The 20,841-nt window shown below is 38.9% G+C and overlaps 1 protein-coding gene across 1 annotated transcript; it reads left to right on the top strand.

Moving 5' to 3' along the window:
• The first annotated feature begins 1,625 nt into the window (after nt 1–1,625).
• Letm2 (leucine zipper and EF-hand containing transmembrane protein 2) lies at nt 1,626–20,623 on the top strand. Its single transcript, XM_076853865.1, has 10 exons — nt 1,626–1,753; nt 3,283–3,733; nt 4,613–4,756; nt 9,721–9,858; nt 10,589–10,789; nt 12,389–12,508; nt 16,150–16,263; nt 18,676–18,768; nt 19,619–19,711; nt 20,471–20,623. The coding sequence occupies exons 1-10, from the start codon at nt 1,707–1,709 to the stop codon at nt 20,531–20,533; spliced, it is 1,464 nt and encodes a 487-aa protein (XP_076709980.1). The 5' UTR covers nt 1,626–1,706; the 3' UTR covers nt 20,534–20,623.
• Nucleotides 20,624–20,841: the final 218 nt, after the last annotated feature.

The following is a 20,841-nucleotide window of genomic DNA, read 5'->3' as shown; positions in this document are numbered from 1 at the left end:
AACCTTCACTCGGGGGTTTCCCAGGGGGGGTAGCCACAGATTACAGGGTGTAGACAGTCAGAAAAACGCCACCGTTCGATCCTCCAAGACCGACGCTCTTTAAACTAAACCCAGCAGAGAAGTCATTTCGCTGGTGCGGAGATCTTGCCGCCTCTTGGGTGGCCAAGGTGAAGGACGCCCGCCCTCCACAGAATTTGAGAGTTCATTGGTTGATGGTGTCGTCACTCAGAGTGACGTCACGGGGCGAAGGGCAAGAGGTGGAGTCATAGAGACTTGGCCTCGGGCCCTTCTAGCTCGAAGGGCCAAGGGAGGAATTGGGAAGGAACTGGGAGGACCTGGGCGGCCGTTCCCGGGATCCCGGCGGAGGAGGTAGGGGTGGGCGGACAAAGTCCTCAGGCTGTTACTTGGACCGTGCCTGCGTGTTCCCCTCCGGAGCCCGCTCCCTGTGCATCCTGCCCCTCCCATCAGCGCCCCGTTTTCCCTATGGTTTCCAGTTCCCACCGCGCTCTCCTCAGCCCCTGATCTCGTCCTCTTCACTGGCCTCCCAAACTTTGGAGCTCAACCTCCGTTTCCACTCCTTTCGCGCTTCGCTTCCGAGTCTCTCTTCTGTGTCCTGAGCCCTTTTCTCCTCGTCTTCATTTTGAACCACATGGATCACTAGGAGTTATCGTTCCTGTATCTGCCCCACCCCCGCACACACACAGACAAAAATCCCGAGACCCCACAACAGTCCACCCACGTACTACGCGCGCGAAAGTCGCTGACCGAGGAAGCCGAGGGCGCGTTTGCACCCGGGTAGTGATGTGCCAGCGGCAGAGGTAACCCCAAGAACCCTGGGCGTCCACAGCCCAACGCAGGAGTGCCGGGCGGGAGACTGGATTTACCGCCCCAGCAGGTCTTGTCTCGCTCCAGCAAAGCACCGTCCACCGTTGGGCTGGGTCCAGAGACGCTGAGCCCTGTTCAAAATCCTAGCTCTGTGGTTAAGATTTCCATCCAGGAAAGACCCTGATGAGCTTTCCCAGTTGCAGGAAAGCGAAGTAGATAGTGTGAGATATTAAGGGTTCTTACAACTCCTTGCTGCCCCTAGCTGAAAAGCGCCGCTGGATGGAGGAAAGCTCAGTTTGGACTGTGGAAAATTGCTGGCGCCGTTTTACCTGCACTTGAATATAGGCACCATGCATATCTTTACTGCTACATAAAAGAGATTAGTGAATACTTTCAAGCTATAGGGTTTGGGGTAGCTTGGCCAAATATGGAAAAAGCTAACAGAAAACAAATCCATGGGGGGGAGGAAAAAGGTGGGGAGAAGAAAACAAATCCAGGGTATCTGCTTTCTACTTGTATTCTAGTCTACAAATAGGTGTGTTTGTCTCATCTTCTTAAATACCTGCTCACCATCCAAGGAAGATTACTAGACATATTGACCAGAAATAAAAATGTGTCTGACGGTCATATCTTCTTCATTAAGCATTATCTTAGAGATCATTTCTGTGTTTTGGGATCTGAAAGTTCCATACTCAAATCCAGAGCTAAGAAAATAATTGTTAGGAATGAACTTGAAGGAGGTTTTGTACTTTGAATATGCAAATTTTCTGTCTTTGCAATAGCTAGAAACTCATTGTTTAATTGATGTCTTTTTAAAATACCAAATTATTTACTTCTTTTGTCTAGGTCTCTTTGTTAAACTTGTTCAGAGAAAAATAAATATGGCATTCAACAGTTGTAATTCAGTCTTAGCTATTGTCCGTACAAGGTAAGCATTAGAATTTTCCCAACCCCCAAAAGTATATGAACCTTATTCTTCTGGATGGAAAGGATATGTATAAAAGGGTTGGCTTAGTGCACAATTAAAACCTTGTTGGTTTTTGATTATGCTGGTTCTTAGGAAGCTGACATTTTAATGTAAACTTACTAAAATCTTCTGTATGCTTTAGAACTTGGGCTGAGTAGTTTTGTTGAGGTCTGGTACAAGTAAGGTAGAAGATGTAGTCAGATGCAGTGATATACTGGCCTGTAATCCCAGCAACTAGGGCCTGAAGCAGGAAGATTGCAAGTTTGAGGCCAGTTTCAGCAATTTAGGTAAACCCTGTCTCAAAATAAATATTAAAAAGGGCTGGAGATATGCTTATTGGTAGAGTGGCCCTGGGTTTAATTCCCAGTACCACATATATACACACATAAAATTATAGAGTGACACCTCTATAATTGATGAGGCCTTTTGACGTAAAAAGGAGTAAAATGACTAATAAACAAGTCCCTTCTATGGCAAATTCCTGTTTCATTAGGGTGTGTTATCACATTGTAAATTTTCCCTTTTGGTTATCCAAAGAATATTTTTATTTTGGGATACTTCAAAAATAGCCTGGAGGGCTGGGGGTGTAGTCATGACTGGCATGCATGAGACTGTGGTTCCATTCTCAGCACTGGGGTAAAAAAGAAATAAGCTTTATGTCCTGAGCCTGTAATCTTAGCTACTTAGGAGCCTGAGGCAGGAGAATCTCAAGTTCAGGGCCAGGCTGGGTAGATGATATAGGCAACATAGAAAGAGACTGCCTTTAAAAAGAAAATTAAAAAAGAATGAAAGAATAGAAAAAGGATCTATCTTACAGTCTTATTTAACTGAAGGCTATAAGCTGTTGTGATAGAATATAGAGTTCCTTGACTCCAATTCTAATTTTAATTTCTAATGTTCTTGAGAAATTTTAGATGAAAGGGCATTTCTGTTGTAAGTGCCTCTCATTTAAGGGAGTCCATAAACATTACATAGACAAAGTAGTATTATTTGATTGGTTAACCCCCACAGGGACCATGGAAAGTTTCATTAAAACATTCCTATTATCAGTAGAGTGGTTAAAGATACAATATTGTAGTCCATAGAGACAATACTATTGAACATAATCCCTGACATGTAGATGTGTGCTAGTAGATTTTAAAGTTAATGGTTGTAGGACTTCTAACTTCTAAGCAATTTATTCTTAGAAATTAACTTATTAATATTTCTCATAGAGAATATTCAACCATAGAACATACTATTTATTAGTTGAGGCAAAAAAATATATTTGGGGTTGGTGGTATAGCTCAGTGGTCTAGTATATGCTTAGTATATGTGAGGCCCTAGGTTATACCCCTACCATCACCACCACAACAAAAAATATTTCATTCACTAATAAATAGGAGCTGTCTATGAGCTTTAAAAAGTTTAGTTTTAACTAGATAAAATATCTATTTCTTTAAGTTTGTAATAGTATGTGCTCAACTCAGAAATGTTACTCTTTATTCCAGATTCCCTAGCCATTTTGTCCATCCTATCTGCTCTTATTCCCCATCACTTGCATTTCTTCACTTGCCAGATTCTCATTTAAATAAGACATATATGAAGAACCATAGAAGCAAGAAGTACTGTTATCCCAGTCAGTCAGGCAATAAAATACTTCATTTACGAACTAGGCCAATACAAAAGTTACACACATCAGCTTGCTGGCTACAACAGAACCCTGGTAAACCTCAGCTGGAGCAAACCCCAGAAAAGGCAAAGGTGATAAGCCCTCAGACCACAGAAGAAATTGGGATAAATATTAAAGAAGGAAAGCGATCTCTCAGACAAAAAATTATGGATGAACTTAAATATTATTACAACGGATTCTACTTACTTTGGATTGACACCAAAATTGCTGTCAAAATGGCTTGGAGGCTGCTTCATGGACAGGTGCTGACCAGACGAGAGAGACGACGGGTAGGCAAAAATCGTATTCCAGCAAGAAGATGTGAAATTAAAATGAACTATTTGGGAACCAAGTTTTAAACTCAAACTTCATCTTTTTTTTGGAACTGGGGATTGAACCCAGGGCCTCATGCTTTCCAGGCAAGCAGTCTACCACCGAGCCATATCCCCAGCCCATAAACTTCATCTAAAATATCCCAAAGTAGCTTGTCTTGCATGTTCAAGGCTCTGGGTTTGATCCCCAACACCCTCCATCTCAAATCCTAAAGTAGGAATAGTTAACTACTGGTGAAAATGAGTTTCTTCTCACAGTACTGGGGATCCAACCCAGGACCTTGTACTAAGTAAATGCTCTACCCTGAGGTTCATCCCCAATTCCCAAAAGAACCAGTTTTTACTGAGTTTCTTATTTGTCTACAGCTGACTTGCTGTACAGCTTTAAGCAGTATTCTTTATTGTTTTTTATATTTGTCTATAGAATAGTTATGTTTTTAAATTTCTCCAAGAAGTTGAAAGATTTCAGGTTTAATGTGCATTAGAAATGCAAAGTACTGTTAGCCGGGAGTGGTTGCACATACCTGTAATCCCAGGGACTCCAGAGGCTAAGGCAGGAGGATCACAAATTTGAGGCAGTCTCCAACAATTTAGCAAGACTCTTTGTCAAAAAATAAAAAGGACAGAGGATATAGCTCATGGATAGAGTACCCCTGGGTTTTTAATCCCCAGTACCACCAAAAAATGGTGAAGAGAAAAACCCCACCTTTCTATTTTATGAACAGGTGCAGAAAACCTATCTTGACTCTTAACAGTTTAAGAACCAAGGCAGGCTTTTTTTTTTTTCTTGGCATATCATAAAATAATGAAATATTGCTTCTGCATTTAATTCTTTAGCTATTGAGAACTTGTGCCGATTTCTTCCGCTTGGTTCCATTTATGGTATTCATAATTGTACCTTTCATGGAATTCTTGATACCGGTGTTTTTGAAACTCTTCCCAGAGATGTTGCCATCAACTTTTGAAAGTGAATCCAAAAAGGTATGTAGAAATTTTGAACTTTTAAAAAACTAGACTTTACTTTTTGGACCAGTTTTTAAGTTTACAGGAAAATTGGGCAGAAAGTAGAGAATGTCCATATACTTCTATCCCCCATATTACACTAGTGTGGTGCATTTGTTACAACTAAAGAAACCATATTGATACATTCATTAATTAAATCTCAGACTTGACATTTGGATTCACTTTTTGTGGTGTACGGTTTTTGGAGTTTGTAAATGTATAATGTCATCTATCTATCTTCATATCATCACACAGAATAGTTTTACTGCTCTAAATATCCCTTGTGCTCCATCTATTTTTTCCTTGTTTGCTCCTCCCCCCAATCCATGGCAACCACTGATCCTTTTACTATCCTTATAGTTTTACCTTTTCCAGAATGTCATATACTTGGAATCATACAGTCTATAGCCTTTTTTAGGCTGGCTTCTGAAAAATAGTTATAACTATAGGTAAATATATTAAAATTTTAAGAATATTGCCTAAAATTATACAATAAATCAGTTTCAGACAAATAAGAAACTCAGGAAGAGCCAGTGGTGGCTAATGCCTGTAATCCCAGCAACTCAGCAGGCTGAGGCAAGGAGGATCACAAGTTGGAGGCCAGCCTTGGCAACTTATTGAAACCCTATCTCAAAATTTAAAAATGAAGGCTGGAGGTATAGCTCAGTGGTAGAGTGCCCCTGGGTTCCAGTCCCTGTACTAAAAAGGAAAAGAAAAACTCAGTAAGAAAGCCTGGTTCTCTTGGGAATTGGAGATGTAGCTCAGTGGTTGAGATGTAGCATGTTCAGTGTCCTGGGTTGGATCCCTAGTGCTGTGAGGTGGGACTGGGGAAGGAGACTGCTTCTCACTAGTAGGTAGTGTTTCTACTTTAGGATTGGCTGGGAGTGTATGGTGGTACTGGGGATCAAACCCAGAACTTTGACCATGATAAGCAAAGGGATATTTAAGATGAAGCTTAAGTTGAGTTCTGGCAATATGCATTTAAAATTCTTCCAGGTCTTATCCAGTGTATGGATATACCACAGTTTATCCATTTACCTTTTGAAAATTGGTTGATTCCCATTTGAGGCTATTATGAGTAAAATTGCTATAATTGTGTTCAGGCTTTCATGTGGATGAAAGTTTTCAGTTCATTTGAATAAATACTTAGGAGAGTATTTACCTAGCTGGATCAAATGGGAATACTGTTTAGTTTTACATGAAATTACTGAACTGTCTTCCAAAGTAGTTGTACCATTTTGCATTGCTACCAGGAATGAATGAGAGTTCTGTTATTGTACATCTTTCCCCACATTTGATGTTGTCCATGCTTTAGTTATTAGTCATTCTAGTAGTTTGTACTGGTATATCATTGTTGCTTTAATTTGCAGTTCTCTCGTGATTTATGAGGTTGAGCATATTTTCATGTAACTACTTGCTATCTGTGTATCTTCTTTGAGGAGGTGTCTATTCAGATCTTTTGTCTACTTTTTTAATTGGGTGGTTTGTTTCTTATTGTGGTTTTGAGTCTTTGTATATTTTGGAAAAAAGTCCTTCATTAGACAAACATTTCGCAAATATTTTCTCCTAGTCTCCTGTCTTTTCATTCCTGACCAGTGTCTGCCACAAAGCAAACACTCAGCACTCTACCACTGAGCTACAACCCCGGCCTCCAAACACTCTTAATGTAGCCCATCTAATCAATTTTTCTTTCATGGATCATTCTTTTGCTATTGCAGCTAAAAACTCATTACCAAACCCAAGGGCACGTAGATTTTTCGCCTGTTTTTTTTCCTAGGAGTTTCATAGCTTTGCATTTTACATTTAGGTGTATGATCCATTCAGAGTTAATTTTTATGAAAGGTGTGATGTCAGTGTCTAGATTTTTTTTTTTTTGGCATGTGGATATCCAGTTTTTCTAGTACCATTTATTTAAAAAGATTATCCCTTTCCACTGAATTTTTTTTTTAATTTTAATATTTATTTTTCAGTTTTTTGGAAGACAGAACATCGTTGTTTGTATGTGGTGCTGAGGATCGAACCCAGGCCGCACGCATGCCAGGCGAGCATGCTACCACTTGAGCCACATCTAACCACCCAGCCCTCCACTGAATTTTAATTAGAAAAAATAAAAAGATAACAAAAGCCCACTGTGGCGACTAATTGAATAGTAGGTAGAATTTATTCAGCCACACAGACCCTTTAGTGTTGAGAAGTCCTTGAGAAGAAGGTGTCTGATGTTGCTGTCAAGGGTATGGATGAGGGCTGGGGATATAGCCACACATACACACGCACACACACACACATATAGTTGGTAGAGTGCTTGCCTTGCATGCATAAGGCCCTGGTTTCAATCCAGGTTCAATCAAAAAAAAAAAAAAAAAAATCTAGGGGATGGATGAGAAACAGACACAATTCCTTCACTTTTCCCCTTCTGTGTGACTACTAGACAGTGGTATGAAGGTATGAACAAAACTACTAGAGGACAAAGTGGGTAACTTTTAAATCAGTAATACTGGGAAATATTTCACAGAAGAGGTAACTTTAGAACTGAGACTTAAAAAATTCTCTCTCTCCCTCCCTCTCTCACTCTCTCTTTAAAAAAAAAAAAAAAAAGAGTGAAATTTTACCACAGTTTGAAAAGGATATTCTGGATAGAAAGAATAGCACAATCCAAGCAGGATCTAGAGGCTGAGGCAGGAGGATCACAAGTTAAAGGCCAGCCTTGGCAATTTAGTGAGACGCTGCCTCAAACAAACAAACAAACAAACAAATAAATAGAAAGGCTGAGGGTGTATGTCAGTGGTAGAGCACCCCTGGGCTCCATCCCCAGTACTGGAAGAGAGAGAGAGAGAGAGAGAGAGAGAAAGAAAGAGAGAGTGAGAGAGAACCATCATTTAGAATTAATGCTACAACATTCCAAGGAAAGTAGTAGTGGATATAGGAACATGGGGGGAATCGGGGAAATGCTTTATCTAAATATTACCTCTCCTTTGAACACTATACCTTCCCCAAACATACACATAGACACACACACACACACACATACACACGCGCGCGCGCACACACACACACACACACACACACACACTTGTGGTGTTCCAGAGAGGGAGTTGGAGGAGCTTTCTGTGCTCCTTATGCATTTCTCTAGTCTGGCACTGGTGCAACCCTGAAATCTCAGTGCTCTGGAGGTTGAGGCAGGAGTATTGCACTTTCAGGACTAGCCTCAGCAATTTGGAGAGACCCTGTCTCAAAGTTAAAAAACAACAACAACAACAACAAAAGGCAGGGTGTCTGAAGATGTAGCTCAGTGGTAGAGCAAACTTGAGTTCAATCCCTAGTACCAGACACAAAAATAATAATAAATAAATAAGAACCATACATTTCTCTTTCATAGTACTTATTCATTCTATTTTTCTGTTAATTTGTAGAAGTACTGGATCATCATTAGTCACTAATGTTTGTCCATCTCACTAGATTAGAAATTCCAAGAGGACAGTAACTCATATCTCTTTTTTGCTAGTTTTAATCTAGAGCACCTAGTACATGGTACATGCTCAATAAATAAATGGTGTCGTGGTGCATGCCTATAATCCGAGCAATTTGGGAGGCTAAGGCAGGAGGATAGAGAGTTCAAAGCCAACCTCAGCAATTTACAGAGGCCCTAAGCAACTCAGTAAGACCCTCTCTCAAAATACAATATAAAAAAGTGCTGGAGATATAGCTCAGTGGTTAAGTACCCCTGAGTTCAATCCCTGGTACCAAATAAATAAATAAATAAATGGATAGATGGAAGGATATGAGTGATTGACCAAACAGATTCTAATCACCATGCTATTGCTATTGTGTATTTTCATTTTGGCTGTCTTTTAAAATCTAAAAATCAATGATTCCTCTAATTGGATGATCATTAGAATATCAGAGGTGACTTAAAAAACATTTTTTATATGAACATACATATATAAAAACATAATACATATTTACATATTATATATAAACCGTATATACATATGTATGTTTATTATATGTATGTATTTATGTGTGTGGTTTTAAGTTGCTCAGGAAATTCTAATTATATAATCTACATATGTAATCATCTATGTATGTAATATGGATATAGCTAGATATAGATATATTTTTTTCTATTTCTCTCCACCCACAAACACACTAACCATGGTTAGACTGAAAATGCTACCACATGGATTTTTTATGAAAAACAGGGATTAAGAAATACTAGTAACCTACTGTCTTGAGATTGTACATTTTATCCCTCTTTGTGTAGTGCTTTTCTTCATATGTACTATACCACTTAACTCTCTGTATTGTAATTAATTAAATCTATTTTCCATTTAGACTCTAAGCTACTTCAGTGTAGAATTGATTTCCTTGTCTTTGTAGAGCAAAATCCGGGTCTATTCAGATCAGGAGTTGGCTCAAGTAGCAACCTAGTTGGTTAAGAAATAGTATCTCTTTCTAAATAATGATAAAGCCTTCCACTGAGGGGACATTTGGGATCTTTTAAATGCTAATGAACATTTCATTAATGAATGAGAAATAAATGTAAGCTGGGTGCAGTGGCACACACATGTAATCCCAGCGGCTTGGGAGGCTGAGGCAGAAGGATCCTCAACGATGGTGAGGTGTTAAGCAACTCAGTGAGACCCGTCTCTAAAAATAAAATACAAAATAGTGTTGGGGATGTGTCTCAGTGGTCGAGTGTCCCTGAGTTCAATTCCTGGTACAGAAGTAAGGAAGGAAGGAAGAAAGGCAAGATTAAGGAAACAAGTTTCAAATACAAGCTATTTTATATTTGCCCTGGTTCTCACAAATCCCAATTAGGCCTGCAAATAATATCATTACACTACATGTTATAGGGATATGCAATAACAAAGTGATAGTTATTTCTTCCATCTTTGCCAAGTTGTAGTCATGAAAGATTAACTTTTTCCTCTTCTACTATTAAGGAAGAAAAACAGAAAAAGAAAATGGCTGCAAAACTGGAAGTAGCAAAATTCCTTCAAGAAACAATTACAGAAATGGCAAGGAGGAACAGAGCCAATATGGGAGATGCCTCTACACAGCTATCATCCTATGTAAAACAGGTGTTAGTCTTTTATATCATACCAAACAACTTCTGAGCTGGAGTTATATGAAAAATGCATGTCATCATGGATCTTCCAAATTGTTCAAATCTTTGAAATTGCTAATATGTATGTTATAAAATACACTAATTGTAATCAGAGTAGATTGCAGGAAAGCTTAAGTAATCAATTTGTTGATAGTAACTTCTTGGAAAGAACAGCACAATTCTCTTTATTTTTCAGGTGATTCCAGTTCCAGATAGAAAACAAAGTTCATGGGCTGAGGCTGTAGCTCAGTGGCAGAGTGTTTGCCTAGCATGTGTGAGGCACTGGATTCTATCCTTCGCACCACATAAAAATAAACAAATAAAATAAAGGCATTCTGTCCATCTACAACTACAAAAATAAAATTAAAAAAAAAAAAGAAAGAAGATAATGTTCATAAATGCTTTGTTGTCTATTTCAAAAGTCTACTGGGCTGGGCGTGGTAGCACATGCCTATAATCCCAGGAGCTCAGGAGGCTGGGGCAGGAGGATTGAGAATTCAAAGTCAGCCTCAGCAATTTAGTAGGCACTAAGCAACTCAGTGAGACCCTGTCTCTAAATAAAATACAAAATAGGGATGGGGATGTGGCTTAGTGGCTGAGTGCCCCTGAGTTCAGTCCTTATACCCACCCCCACAAAGGTCTATTGGGAAAGTTACATTTAGTAGGAAATACATTTTAATTAGCCTCTTTGTTTCATTGCCTAGGTCCAGACAGGCCACAAACCCAGCACAAAGGAGATAGTTCGCTTTTCCAAATTCTTTGAGGATCAGCTACCCCTGGAGCACTTAGATCGACCTCAGCTGGTTGCCCTTTGTAAACTGCTAGAATTGCAGACCTTTGGAACCAACAATTTGCTCCGCTTTCAGCTCCTGATGACACTGAAGTCTATAAAAGCAGACGATAAAGTAAGAGCTTAAACATAGCTGAAGGGGATTTGAGAAGCATTGGGAGGCATCTTAGTATGCCTTTGTGATGAAGTGCAGTATTTTCTGTTGGGTCTGCTCATGGATTGATGCTGGCAAAATGAGTGGTTTAAACAATCATTTTAGAAATTGTTTGTTATACTGGGACCCATTTTCTTAAAAATGCCATCATAAGCAGTCAGTAATTTGGATGTCTTAGCTGAGATTAATCTAAAGCAGTTAGGACCTGCTGGGAAGGAAATGGCAGCTCAGTAGATTCCTGGCAAGGCTTTACCCTGCACACCTCTGCTCCCCTACTGAGGAGCTGGTGCCAAAGTAAATATTCTGCTGAGTGAGTTGGGCTGGTTAGAAGCGGGTGGTAAAGCATAATGCTGGAAGGAGAAGCACAGCCTAGACATCTTACAGAAAGCACCATTTAGAATATAACTACTAATTAGATGCCTTAAAAAAATGGAAAGAGTGTTTCTTGAATCTAAATCAGCTGTTATAAAGTATTCTACCTGTGGGACCAGGCTTCCCAGAACCGTGAAAGCAAAACCTATTGGCTTTTTTTTTTTTTTTTTTTTGAAACTAGGGATTTAACTCAGGGGCACACAATCACTGAGCCACATCTCCAGCCCTATTTTATACTTTTTATTTAGAGACAGGGTCTTACTGAGTTGCTTAGTCCTCACCCATTGCTGAGGCTGGCTTTGAACTTATGATCCTCCTGTCTCAGCCTCCTGAGCCTCTGCGATTACAGGCATGTGCCAACACACCTGGTTTCCACTGGTCTCATTTTGATTTTACATGAGCTTTCAGACCTTTGGAATAAGCAATACTGGTACCAGAGGTACCATAGTTTGGGATTATATCAAGCAGAAACTGTTATCTATTGAGGCAGTTTTGTGGATCAGTTAGAGCCATTCCTACAGTGGTGTTAGGGGACAGTGGAGGAAAAATAATCTTGGGACATGCAACAGATGTTACCATGAAAGCTTTTCAAGTACAACATTTTTTCTAATGAACCCTAAAGATGCTATGAAAGGGGAAAGGAGATGTTACAACCAGACAATGCAAAATGCAAGAGGGGAAATACTTTGTTGATAAAATGTTGGGAAGGAGTTATAGAAATATCTCTATTATTACATGGTGGCACATGCCTATAAGCCCAGCAATTCAGGAGGCTGAGGTAGGAAGACTGCAAATTAGTGAGCTGCCTCAGCAACTCAGCAAGGTCCTAAACAACTTATCAACACTCTGTCTCAAAAAAAGGAGGGGGATGGTGGTGATTGGGAATGTGGCTCACTAGTTAAGTGCCTATGGGTTCAATCCCCAGTAAGAAAAACAAAACAAAGAAAAAGTAAGAAAGAAAGTAAGGTCTCTGTTATTAATACCTGTTAGCAGGATTTCCTTCATCTAAACTACCACCCTTCTAAGTCACTTTGATTTTTTTTAGGGTTCTGGTCTTTGCAGCAATCAATGTAGGGGACAAAGGATCAACTTATCAAATTCTGGATTTCTACTGATTTGCTGGAATCTAGGGGATTAGATAAAATTGGAACACAAAGATCTAACACTGTTCCTTAACATTTCTTGCAGATAATTGCCAAAGAAGGGGTGAAGACTTTGAGTGTGTCAGAACTACAATCTGCTTGTAGGGCCCGAGGGATGAGATCACTGGGACTTACTGAGGAACAACTTCAACAACAGCTCACAGAGGCAAGCAGCAGCACCCTCAGACCCTCTTCTCTGGAGCAAATCTCCCCTATGATTTGCAGACCTCATCTTGTGATATTTACTTTGCAAACTATTTTAATCAGCTTTCCATTGCTGTGACAAAATATAGGGTTTTTTTTTTTTTCCCCCAGTATTAGCCCAGGGCCTTGTGCATGCAAGACAAGCACTCTACCAATTGAACTATATCTCCAGCCCAAGATAATTAATTTATCAGAAGAAAAGGTTTATTTTACCTCATGGATTTCAGTCCATGGTCACTTGGTCTTATTGCTTTAGGACTGTGACAAAACAGTTCATCATGGCACAAGTCTGTTCATCTCAAAGTGATAAGATGAACATTTATTCCAAGTGAACCATTCATTCCATTCATCTTAAGGTGGTCAGGAAGAAAAAGGGAAGGGCCTGGTCTCAATATCCCCTTTAAGGGCAGGCCCCCAATGACCTAACTTCCCGTCACTAGGCCTTACCTCCTAAAAGTTCTACCATCTCAAAGCCTTTAGCACATGGGTTTTTGGGGGACATTTAAGATTAAACCATAGCACAAGTGAACCATTTTACATATTTTGCCTCATATCATTGAGTAGCAGGATACCGAAGAAGCTAGATTTATTTTGCACTTGGATTGGGATGGGACATTATATTAGTTTTCTATAACTGTACTACAAATTACAGTTATAGAAACTTAGTTCACAGTTTACAGGTTAGAGATGTAGGCTGTGTTCTTTTCTGAAGGCTATGGGGAAGAGTCCATTGCTAAGATCATTCAGTTCAGTGACTGAAACCCTCTCCCTGTAGCTGTAGGGCTGAAATCCTTGTTTCCTCAATGGCTGCCAGCCTTGAACTGCTGTCAGCTCTAAGAGCTACCTCTATGCTATACCTCTTGGCCTCTATCTGCAGAGCTAGCAGTGGACTTCTTGTATGACAGATCCCCCTCACACTTTAAATATCAAACTTCTCACTTTTGACCTCTAGCCCCAGATTTTAAGGGTTTATGTGATTAGGTGAGGCCTAACTGGAAAAGTTCTTTATCTCAAGGTCAGCTGACTTGGGGCCTTAATCTCAAATCCCTTCATATAACACCTAGAAGAGTGTTTGAGTACCTTCGAGAAAGTATGGGTATACCAGGGAACCTTGAGGCCACCTTAGAATTTTGTCTACTTCAGAGACCGTAAGGGTCTGGGCAGAAATTCTCATTCAAGTCGCTTTATGGATGTAAACTGTCTAGATGTCTGGACCTCACCTAGTAGTGCCCAATTAATTCTCCAAACCAATTCAGCGTTTGCTTTGCTAATAGATGCTTAATATTATCCTTCAGATAGTAATTTAGTAAAAATATCAATGCTTTAAAACAAAGGAATAACTCCTATTAAAATTCTCATTTTTATAATTTAAAAAAGTACAATAGGTAGCTATTTCCTCTTACATGTAGACCAACTATGGTTGGAAGATGAACATATTATAGAAATACTTGAGATCATGAATTTCTTAAACATGGAGTATTAAATGTCATTGATTATTATACTGTCAAATTGCCCTCTTGAAAGGGTATATAATTTTATAATCTCCAGCAAAGGAACAAAGATATTAATATAATCATTGATCATATTTAGCATTACATATTACTTAAAGAATTCCATTAATGATAATCCTGTGTTGTCTAATTCATAAAAAAGAAAATTTTAAAATGGTAAACTTAACAATCTTAACCTTACTCATATGATAAATTAAAACTAAGAGATGCCACATTCACTAATATATTGACAAAGATCAGAGGTTGTAATCATACTGTGTTGTTAAGAGCTTGGATGAAGGGGCATTGCTGGTAAAAATCTCCATGTAGAGTAATTTGGCATCATCTTTCAAACTTTGAAAATGCATATACTCTTTGACTCATCACTTTTACTTCTAGGAATTTATCCCATATTCTTGGACATGTGCAAAATGAAATATGTATAAGATTATCCAGTGCAGCAATACCATTTATAATAGCAAACAATTAGGAACAACCTGAAGATCATTGATAAGAGAATCAAATAAACTATGAAATTTCCATATAATGAGATTTTTTACTAGTGTTTAGAGAGAGTCAGTACTGCATCTACTGACATGAATCAATTGCCAATGGAAAAAAAACAAAGGACAAAATTGTGTGCATATTACCCTTTGTGTAAAAAATTAAAAACATAAATCAGCCAGGCATGATGGTGCACACCTGTTATCTTGGCAACTTGAGAGGCTGAGATAGGAGGATTGCAAGTTTGAGGCCAGGCTCAGCAACTTGGTGAGACCCTAAGCAACTTCGGTAGACCCTGTCTCAAAATAAAAATAAATAAGTAAATAAATAAAAAGGGCTGGGAACGTGGCTCAAGTTGTAGCACGCTCACCCAGCATGCGTGAGGCACTGGGTTCGATTCTCAGCACCACATAAAAATAAAGATTTGGCTGTGGCTCAGCAGTAGAGTGCTTGCCTAGCACTTGTGAGGCCCTGGGTTTGAATCTCAGTACATCATAAAAATAAATAAGTAAAATAAAGATGATATTAAAAAAAAAAGGGCTGGGGAATTATGGCTCAGTGGTTAATCCCAGGATTTTCCCTCCTGTGTTTTTGACTTGCTTCTTCCCGGTCCATAATGCCAGTTTAGGTTGTCAGTGCATTGAAACCAAACTGTTGGGATGACAGCAGATCATTCTGCCATTTTTCTGTCTTTGAGCTGCACATTAAATCTGGGGCTGATCACAGGCTGTTTAACTAGCTGTGAGGTCCCCAACAATTTTCCCAGCTCTGATCATCAGTGATTTCAAACTCAACAATGTAACCATGCTTCATCATCACAGAAACCAGATGACGACTGTGGAGCATAGCCTAATAGGACCTGGCATTTGCTTCTTTTCAGCACACTGATACTCTTGAAAGCATCAGCTAGGACATTTATGTGCACCATGATGGCAGCATGGAAAGATGGTGGAAAAAACAGACTTGTTCTTTTTTTTTTTGGGTGGGGGGTAGGGGGAGGTATCCGGGATTGAACTCAGGGTTACTCAACCATGGAGCCACATCCCCAGCCCAATTTTGTATTTTATTTAGAGACAGGGTCTCACTGAGTTGCTGAGACTGGCTTTGAACTCATGATCCTCCTGCCTTAGCCTCCTGAGCTGCTGGGATTACAGGCATGCTAGACATTTTTTTATTGAAAGCGTTTCTTTTTGAATTGTCTCTTGTGTACGTATAAATGGTCTAAAAACTTTTTGTTTTTAAAGCTTGGCCTACTTAATATCTAAAAATTTACATCTCACCCTCATTCTAATTTTTGGTTAATGGTTCATGCCACTTTTTGTTTTTAGAGAAGATGCTTAGTACTTTCATCATAATTGGATTGAGAACTTAATTGATCGCTGGGTCTGAGTGATCCCACTACTGTGTGTGTGTGTGGTGAGGGGCATGTGAGTACGGGGCAGGAGGTGCTACCAGGTACTAGCACTGGGGGAGAAGTCTGTTGGCTGGTGATTTTATACTTATTCAGCGTGAGTGTGTGGGGAGTTGCAACTCAGGGAAGCAGTAGATGACTGTGGGTCACTTCACCTTTAACATTGTGTTTCTGTCATGTTTTATTCCCTTTGTCCAGTGGCTGGACCTCCACCTGAAGGAGAATGTCCCTCCTTCCCTTTTGCTCCTATCGCGCACCTTCTACTTGATAGATGTGAAACCAAAGCCAATTGAAATACCACAAAGTGGAGAAGTGAGTAATTGGGTTTAGGGAGAATCATCTGAATGTCCATTATAACCAAGGCTTCTCCACCACTGTTTTGTTTCCTTTTACTGTCACACCCGGGATTTCTTTTGGAATTTGGCTCAACTAGCTTTAATATTTTCTTTATAATTCTTAAAAAAAAATTCAGCTCAGTGGTAAAGTGGTAAAGTGCTTGCCTAGCATCCATGAGATTCTGGGTTTAATCCCCAGCACTCTCAAACCCCCACCCTAAAAGGCCACTCAAGACCACCTTGTCATAGGGCTCCTATTGCCTTTAATCCAAAAGACATAAGAATTTTATGAATAGGAGTATTTTTTTCCTCCTTATCTAGTTTTCATTAGCAGATTCTACCACGTCCCCCATACACACACTGCCTTCCCTTTTTCTGAATGGTTCCTATTTCATTTGTCTAAATTTCTATTGATTTTTAAGCAAAGAAGGACTAACACAGAAAGTAATTCATTTCCTTACTCATTTTATTTTTGCCTTCAACTCAGTAACTTTATTCCTCCTGTTATTTCACTGAAAAACCAACGCAGGATGGGCCAAAGCACTGGAGCACCTTGCTCTGAGCCCATCAGAAAGGGCTTTCCACTACTGTGTGGCTTCAAGTCTTGACTCAGAACTGTCATAAGCAAGAAAGGAAATACAACTCAAAATGAAGACCAGCCTTTTTTTTTTTCTTGGTACAGTGGATTGAACCCAAGGGCACTTAACCACTGAGTCACATCCCTGGCCTTTTTGTATTTTATTTAGAGACAAGGACTCACTGAGTTGCCTAGGACCTTGCTAAGTTGCTGAGGCTGGCTTTGAACTCATGATCCTCCTGCCTCAGCCTCCCAAGCTGCTGGGATTTACAGGCCTGTGCCGCTGTACCCAGCTAGGTCCAGTCATTTTAAATCTTAGATATGAGGTTGATCCCCTAGGACAAGACAAGGATAATTAGTTGAAGCATGAAATATCTACTTCAGGAAATGCCACCCTGCTTTCCCTTTATGTATTATCACAGAGTATCTGACTTGGGGCTTTGTCCAGGGCAGGTTCTAGGAAGGTTAGGGGCAATTTTGTACAGACCATGAAGGCAGGCTAGTGAGTTCAGGATCAAACTCCTGGAACCATTCAAGACAGAACAAAGATTTTTTGTTTTTTGTCATCTCAGACCACTTTCAAGAGCAAGGGAATCTTCTTGGAGGACCACAATGTCTCAGGCTAAAATTTGGATTCTCAAAATTATTCTACATGGGTATAAACTCTTTTTATCAAGATGTTACTTTCTGGAGTAAGAAAGGAATTATGGAAAAAGTGACAAGCTCCTTGGAATTTTATTGGTTGTTCTTTTCATTCATGTTTTTAAACTTCTATTCTTTTTATAAAATGAAAATAAGTAGCATACTAGGCTCCATAAATAACTTATATACTATGAGGGCTGGAGTTATGGCTCAGTGGTAGAGCGCTTGCCTAGCATGTGTGAGGCACTGGGTGCCTCAGCACTACATATAAATAAATAAAATAAAGGTCCATTGACAACTAAAAAAGAAAAAAATATATGATTCTTATGACTTTGAATTTAGGTAGCTCCTTTTCCTCCAAAGGACACCAAAGAGGTTATTTCCAAAAATTATAGTGATATTTGTTTTTTCAAATCTAATATAATTTTTTAAATATTTATTTTTTAGTCCCAGATGGACACAACATCCTTATTTTTATGTGGTGTTGAGGATCGAACCCAGCACCCGGCACATGCCAGGCAAGTGCGGTACCACTTGAGCCACATCCCCAGCCAATAATTAACATAATTTTTAATGATAGGTTAGCTACCTATTTTATCGTTGCTCCTTAATCTAACCTATTATCTATTGTTATTACCTCTTCTCATTTTGCTTGTCACCCAGGGCCTAGACCATGCTAAGCATATACTTCAACCACTGAGCTAGACCCCTAGCTTTTTAGGAGCTTTTACTAAGGAATACCTATATTTTAGTCAGGCAAATTTACCATTTACTATGATACTAAAATCAATAGATGTCAATTTTGGCTATGTCAGTGCTATTAGAAACTGATGAGTAATTGAGAAATGGCAACTTCTTTTTGAGACTGAGAACAGCACCAATATTGGCAAGTCACTGGCTTGTTAATAACTAAGGATTTCAAATACTAGAATTTAATTAGAGTGTAACATTTGTATATAGAGAGCTCAAAACGCAAAAAGAAATAGTAATACTAAGTTGCTATTTCAGGGGCATATTTCATATGTTACTCATAAGGGTGTAGTCTGAGGAGGAAGTTAGGGATTTTAATGGAAAGCAAATTGTGTTAAAAGGCACTGACTACTGTAAAAAGAACTGGAGTTTCAGGAAGAGCAGAAAACTAATGCTTATGTAAAATATTATTTTCCTTAGATTCCAAAGACAGACAATCCTGTGGAATCACCTACTTCCCCTGACTCCAAGGAGGACACGGTAGATTCTGCACCTCAATCGAAAGGAACTAAGGTTAGACAATTACTTCTCACTTGATTAGGTTAAAAATATAAAAAAGTGCTACATTAATTTCCTCTAATTTTAATCCTCTTAATGAAACTGAATTTATTTCCTTATTAAGGAATATTTATTGTATCTGTTTCTAAGAAAGTTTAACATCTGGGGCTAGGGTGTAGCTCAGTAGTTGAGCGCTTGCCTAGAATGTGCAAGGCCCTGGGTTTGATCTCCAGCACTGACAAAAAAAAAAAAAAAAAAAAAAGTTCAACATTTGGTTATATGTAATTGTACTCCAGATTTTGCCTTTTGAATTCTATACCAGAATATGAAACAGTTATGGGCTGGGGATGTAGCTCAGTAGTAGAATGCTTGTTTAGCACATGTAAGACCCTGGGTTCGATCCCCAGGACTGCCAAAAAAAAGAGAGAATATGAAATAGTTATTTCTGAATATGAAGTAGTTGTTCTTGGAGGTCATGAGAGTAGATACACTATACATTTTAAAAAATATTTATTTTTTTAGTTGTGTTGGACATAACACCTTTATTTTATTTATTTATTTTTATGTGGTGCTGAGGATTGAACTCAGGGCCTCTTATATGCTAGGTGAGCGCTCTACCGCTGAGCCACAACCCCAGCCCACATTTTTTTAAAATTAAAATTTCCTTTTCTTTTCTATAATTTTTTCTGCTCCAGAGTTTATTGCTACATTTGAAAAGCTAGATAGAAGATACCACTTTCCATCTTTCTGATGAATGTTTAATTTATATTATAATGGCATTTTTAGTTTTAATATTATAATCCTTAATTGTAACCATTACTTTTGTTTTAAATCAGTAATCCAACTCTCAATTCTGATGTTTAAGGATGAAGAATTTACACAACTGCCATTAGTACCATCATCACCCATAACACTATCAACATCTATTTCATTACCCATTACTTCTTCTAAAGAAGCTGTAAGTATCTAACAAGAAACAAAATAAGCAAACAAAAAACCTTTCCCTTTAGTTATCTCTAAGGGTAGTGAGAATCTATAATTATGACCATTGCAAAACACTGCACAATTCTTCCTGTCATCCAAACAGGAAGTTATAGGCCGAACTTTAGTCATCTATATAAGAGTACTATATGTATTTTTTTTTACCTCAATTATCCAAAAGTGAAAAAAATTACAAACCAATGCAATGGTGGACCAGACGTAAACATGTTAAGTCTAGAAGCTAATTACAAAATAGGCGAATCCTTATATTTTTATGAACCAGATAGAAATAGTTTTCTGTATGTTATGTGTTTTACATAGGCTTCTGATGTTAGGAAACATTAGTAGGAAAGCAATTAAAATTTTAGGAGAAACGCCTGTAAATAAAATTACTTATCTAATCACTCTTCCCATTTGAGTGAAAGAATTTGGGGCAAGTGCAGAAAGCATGATATAAATAAACAGTAAGGGAAGTCATGAGAGAGTTAAATTGTGAAGTGGCCCTGAGGACCAAAGCTGCTCATAGGATACCTGTGAATATGACATTGAGAAAGTGATCTCCAAGGTACTTGGGGGCCTTGTTTGCCTGTCTTCTTCATTTTTATTACCAAAGTAAATTATAAACCCTCATTCGACTTTAGGAAAACAAGTCTGTCATTACTTTAGGAAAAGAAAAAAGGGACTCCTATAGAACTTACACATCTAATTGCAACCATTGCCTATGTTTTCTACCTAGACACTCCAGGCCAAATCACACAAGACATCCCAGAACAGCAAGGCTAATTCAAAAGGAGCCTAAGAACTACTTGAGGATGGAGCTCCCTCCCTCCAGCTATCAGCCCTCAGCAGTGGCACCCATGAAGGACCTCAGGCTAAGACAGTATCTGGTTTGAGACAGAGGATCAGCCATTTAGTCCTTAGAGCAGTCCTTTGGGGCCTTGTAACCATTCCAGATGATGTCAGCAGTAACACCAAGTTCAGGCTATTTAGAGAAATGTAATTGCAAAGTTCATTTCCTCTGCACCATTATGTCATCCCACTAAACTGTAAAGCCCACCCCCACCACCATGTATTGTTTTGAACAGTTTCCTATTTGTGTGCATGTCT

The sequence above is a fragment of the Callospermophilus lateralis genome, chromosome 4 (genome assembly GCF_048772815.1).
Source record: "Callospermophilus lateralis isolate mCalLat2 chromosome 4, mCalLat2.hap1, whole genome shotgun sequence".
In the NCBI taxonomy this organism is placed as follows: domain Eukaryota; kingdom Metazoa; phylum Chordata; class Mammalia; order Rodentia; family Sciuridae; genus Callospermophilus; species Callospermophilus lateralis.
This window is presented reverse-complemented; position numbering and strand designations above follow the sequence as displayed.